This window comes from Neophocaena asiaeorientalis, unplaced genomic scaffold (genome assembly GCF_003031525.2).
Source record: "Neophocaena asiaeorientalis asiaeorientalis breed wild unplaced genomic scaffold, Neophocaena_asiaeorientalis_V1.1 scaffold918, whole genome shotgun sequence".
Classification (NCBI taxonomy): Eukaryota; Metazoa; Chordata; class Mammalia; order Artiodactyla; family Phocoenidae; genus Neophocaena; species Neophocaena asiaeorientalis.
In genome coordinates this window covers 142,355-147,457 of record NW_020174132.1, presented here as the reverse complement: position 1 = coordinate 147,457, position 5,103 = coordinate 142,355, and the positions used below count along the sequence as shown (strand labels likewise).

Genomic DNA, 5,103 nt, shown 5'->3' with positions numbered 1-5,103 from the left:
AAAAAAAAAAAAAGAAAGATATCCTCACAAAGACAAATTATAGTCAGATAAAACAAAAGAGATGACAACCTTGAAAGTATCCAAAAAGAAAAATTAGTTTATCTAAAAAGATTTAAAATAATAACCATATATTGTTTACATGGAACACCCTTAAATATAAATAAGCTGAAAGAAAAGGGATTGGAAAATATACACCAGGAAAATGTTAGCTACCACTCCTGGGTATGTATCTGGAGAAAACTATAATTCGAAAAGATACATGCACCCCACTGTTCATTGTAGCACTATTTACAATAGCCAAGACATGGAAGCAACCTAAATGTCCATCGACAGATGAATCGATAAATAAGACGTGTTACATGTATACAATGGAATATTACTCAGCCATAAAAAAGAACGAAATAATGCCATTTGCAGCAACGTGGATGGACCCAGAGATTGTCATATTGAGTGAAGTAACTCAGACGAAAAAGACAAATATCATATGATATTGCTTATATGTGGAAGCTAAAAAAAATGGTACAAATGAACTTATTTAGAAAACAGAAATCGAGTCACAGATGTAGAAAACAAACTTATGGTTACCAAAGGGGGAAGGGGGGAGGGATAAATTGGGAGCTTGGGATTGACATATACATACTCTACATAAAATAGATAACTAATAAGAACCTACTGTATAGCACAGGGAACTCTACTCAATACACTGTAATGACCTATATGGGAAAATAATCTAAAAAAGAGTGGGTATATGTATGTGTATAACTGATTCACTTTACTGTACACCTGAAACCAACACATTGTAAATCAACTGTACTCTAATAAATTTTTTTTTAAATGTTAGCCAAAAGAAAGCCGGAGTAGCTCTAAGTGTCCAACAAAACTGACTAAAACAATAAGCATTATTTTACATAGGGTTAAATTCACCAAGAAGACTTCGTAATTCTCAAATTGCATGCACCTAATAGAATAGACTAAAAAGCTTTAAAAAAAAAAGGATAGAAAATTGTTTCAGGTTAAGATGGCAGCAGACTAGCACTTGCACCTTTAACTGTTCACGTAGCAGAGAGCTGTTGAGATGATAGGAGCTACAGGGCTATTCCTGCAAGGGAACGAAGTGACAGGTGAGTTGATTTCCTGCAGCCACTTTTTACCAAAGAGTACATGAAGGGACATTTCTCTTTACAGAAATATGCCAGCTTATTAATAAATAAAAAATAAATAACTGAATTAGAACATCATCATTTTGCAACTCATAATTAATGGATCTAGGAATTCAGTATCATTCTAAGAAACAACTAGATACTATCTGCCTCTTAATGGAGAAACAATACACAAACCTATGAAGGAGTGTTGCCAAAAAACAAAAAAAGAAAAAAAAAAAGAGAAGAAAAACCTGACTATGAACAAGACTGCATATACAACTATCAACTTATAATAAACAGAAAGGGCAAAGAAACATGCTTGAAAATCCCACAACTGCTTTGAAATTTAGCAACATACTTCTGAATAACCCATAGATTATGAATCTAAATGTGAAAGATAAAACAATAAAGCTTTGAGAATAAAACATTAAGAGAATATCTTCATGAACTTGGGATATTTCTTAAATAGGACACAAAAAGTACTAACCACTAAGGAAAAATTCTTTAATCAAACTACATTAAAAATAAAGGGTGATGTATATATGTCCATGCCACAGGTGTGATAGGGAGGGTTGGGTGGGAGGGAGGCAGACGCAAGAGGGAAGAGATATGGGAACATATGTATATGTATAACTGATTCACTTTGTTATAAAGCAGAAACTAACACACCATTGTAAAGCAGTTATACTCCAATAAGATGTAAAAAAAAAATAAAGGGTGATGACTCAAACAGTATATCCACAGTGCTTCCAATTAAAAAAAGAAATCGGAAGCCTACCATATACCACACATAAAAATAAACTTCTGATGGATTAAGAAGTTAGATATGAAAATGAAAAAAATTAAGACTTTAAGAAGAACACTTAGGAGTATGTCTTTTTGAACATGGAATACAAAATAGGATTTCTTAAACAATACACAAAAAGCACTAACTATTAAGAGAACTTTTGACTTAAAACATTTAAATTAAGAACTACTCATCAAAAGAAATCATAAGGGGGAAAAAAAGAAAAATTACAAAAGCAAGAAAAATTTCTCACATATAACCTAAAAGGACTAGTATCCAATATATAAAGAATTCCTACAAATAAAAAAAGACAACCAACCCATTATTAAATGAATAAAACTCTTCAAAAAAGTTTTCCACATTTGCTGTCTCCATCATTCTCCTTTGAACCACTGGGCCAACACTGTTCCCATCCAGAATACCAATGACTTCCACTTTGCTAAGTCCAAGTCCATTCTCAGTCCTTATCCCACTTGGGTGAGCCATCTGCAGCATTTGACACAGGTGATCATTCCCTCCTCCATGATACATTTTCTTAGCTAGGCTTCCAGAACCCCATGATCTCCCAGTTTTCCTGACCTCACTTAAAGTTTCTTTTCAGCCTTTTTTGCTGGTGTTCCCTCTTCTCCCTAACTTCTTACTGTCGCAATGTCCAGATCTTTGATCTTCTCTTCACTTGCATGCACTCTCTTGGTGATGGACCTCATTCAGTCCCCTGGCTTTAAATGACTCCCAAATTTTTATCTCCAACCCAGATCGCTCCCAAAATTCACATTCATATATTTAACTGTCTACCTAACACCTCCACCTGGATGTCCAAATGATGTCCAAGGCATCTCAAGTGTGTCCAGAATTGAACTCCTCCTGATCTTCCCCCAAACCTGCTCCACCCACAGTCTTCTCAGATGTTGGTAACTCTCCCTTCCAGTTGCTCAGACCTGGGAGCCATCCCACATGCCGCCACAGTACTAGAGTTACCAAGGTAACTATGACACACGGATTCCCTCCGCTTCCCCAAGGCTTGGTCCTGAGGTCCATTTTCTTCTCTATCTGTAACCTCCGTGCAAATGACCTCAAAGCCAATGGCTTTATGCTTCTTTTTCAAATAAAAATAAACTTTTATTATAAAAGCAATAAATGTACATTGCAGAAAATTAAGAATACAGGTAAGCAAAATAAGAAAAATGCTATTTCCCACCACCCAAAGATTACCACTGTCAATATAACATTAGTGTCAATTCTTCCAGGTATTTCTGTGCACATAGTGTTTTCTATCTTTTTTCCTATTAACACCCCTCATCTGTCCATGTTGATGACTTTTCATATCATCTAACACCTAGCCCTATTCAAATTTCCTCAGCTGTCACCAAAATCAAATGAGAAAATATATCTAAAAACAAACTTTTGGTTTGTTTTTTTCTTTTTTTTTTTGGTCGTGCCGCATGGCTTGTGGGATCTTAGTTCCCTGACCAGGGATTGAACCCACACCCTCGGCAGTGAAAGCGCGGAGTCCTAACCACTGGACCACCAGGGAATTCTCAACTAAAGACAAACTTTTGTATTTTTGCGTAAGTGGTACCCTCACGCCCAGACTACCCTTCCTCACTGGAGCCTGCTTCCAAGCCCATAACCAGGCTTCAAAATTCTACATAGGCATCTGCTGCTCTTGGAAGTTTCCCCTGAATCCCTGCGTCCCCCTTCAGATCACCCGCTCCCTATGCTAACTCATTACTGTGCACCGCAACTCCCTGACTGCTACACTCTGCACTTATTTAAATAGCTATTATGCCCCTAGGCCATAACCCTGCTGAAAGCAGATACTGGACCTTACTTCACCCAAAACAGTATCTGGCACCTATGAGGAATCCCATAAACATTCAACTGACAGAAGAATGCTGTCACATGTGTATAGCAGGTATCCGTAGGTATTTATTACTGTGGATTGATTTTGTAAGCTACTATGAACATACAGGGGAATAAAGGATCGAGAGCAAGAACACTTCTGCCCTATCACTTATGAAGTCCTGGCAAAGTCACAACTTCTGTGGGTTTCTCATCTCATCGGCAAAATGAAAAGAATGAACTAGACATTTAAGATGTTACGATCCTAGAAGCTTTGGAATAAGGACTTCAATATTCATTCTATTACGTTTTCAAAAGCATCTTTAGACTGACAATACCAAAGTGCTGGTGAGTATGAAGAACAACTGGAACTCCCAATACATTGCTGGTGGCAGTGTAATATGCTAAAGCCACCTAGGAGGACTTTTGGCAGTTTCTCATAAAATTAAACATGCACTTACCATACAAGTCAGCAATTCTACCCCTTGGATAATTACCCAGGAGAAATGAAAACATGTCCACCCAAAGACTTAAAACCAAATGGGGAAACAAACCAAATGTCCATTGACAAGCAAATAGATAAAAATAGACAAAAACTGTGGTACATCCACATACAATGGAAAATGACTCAGCACTAAAAAGAAACTAATTTACTGATACACACAACACCAGGGATGACTCTCAAAAAGCATTATACTAAGTGTAATAAGCCTGACGTAAAACAGTAGTTACTATATGCTTCCATTTATATGAAGTTCAAGAACAGACAAAACTAATTTATGGTGAAAATAATCAGAACAGTGGCTGTCTCTGGGAGTGTGCAGGGTTGGGCGTAAAGGGGCAGGAGGAAACTTCCTGAGGTAACAGAAATGTTCCATGTATTGATCTGGGCAATGGTTACAGAAGTGGATACATTTATCAAAACTCATCAAACTGAACATTCAACGCATAGACATTTTATCTGTATGCAAATTATGTCTCGATCTTTTAAAAATCTAAGCTATACAATATTAATTTTAAAAACTTAGAAATTTTGCACTTACCTCCTTTTCTTTTGAGCAAGGTTGAGCTCCATAAACTTATACTTCTGGTACTGTTCATCCAGCTTCTTCAGTACTGTATCTGCAGTCTCATTCCCAGGCTGTTTCATGAAGGAATCTACATCTTCCTTTAATATCAAAAAGAATACATTACAAATTTTAGAATTCATACCTCTGATTTTTGACCGCTTTAGCTTTATTTTTAAACATAAAAAGAGCCTGTGTTTCTTTTTCTCCAAAGGCTTGTTTTTAACTAAAAAAGTATTTATAAAAAGTTAGAGACATTTTCAGA

At 36.3% G+C, this 5,103-nt stretch overlaps 1 protein-coding gene across 1 annotated transcript in view; it reads right to left on the bottom strand.

Moving 5' to 3' along the window:
* VBP1 (VHL binding protein 1) overlaps positions 1 to 5,103 on the bottom strand; it is a 21,249-nt gene that overhangs the window by 12,736 nt on the left and 3,410 nt on the right. Inside the window, exon 2 of the mRNA XM_024754717.1 lies at positions 4,815 to 4,939. Within this exon, the coding sequence (XP_024610485.1) occupies positions 4,815 to 4,939 (125 nt within the window). The remainder of the gene's footprint in view (positions 1 to 4,814; positions 4,940 to 5,103) is intronic.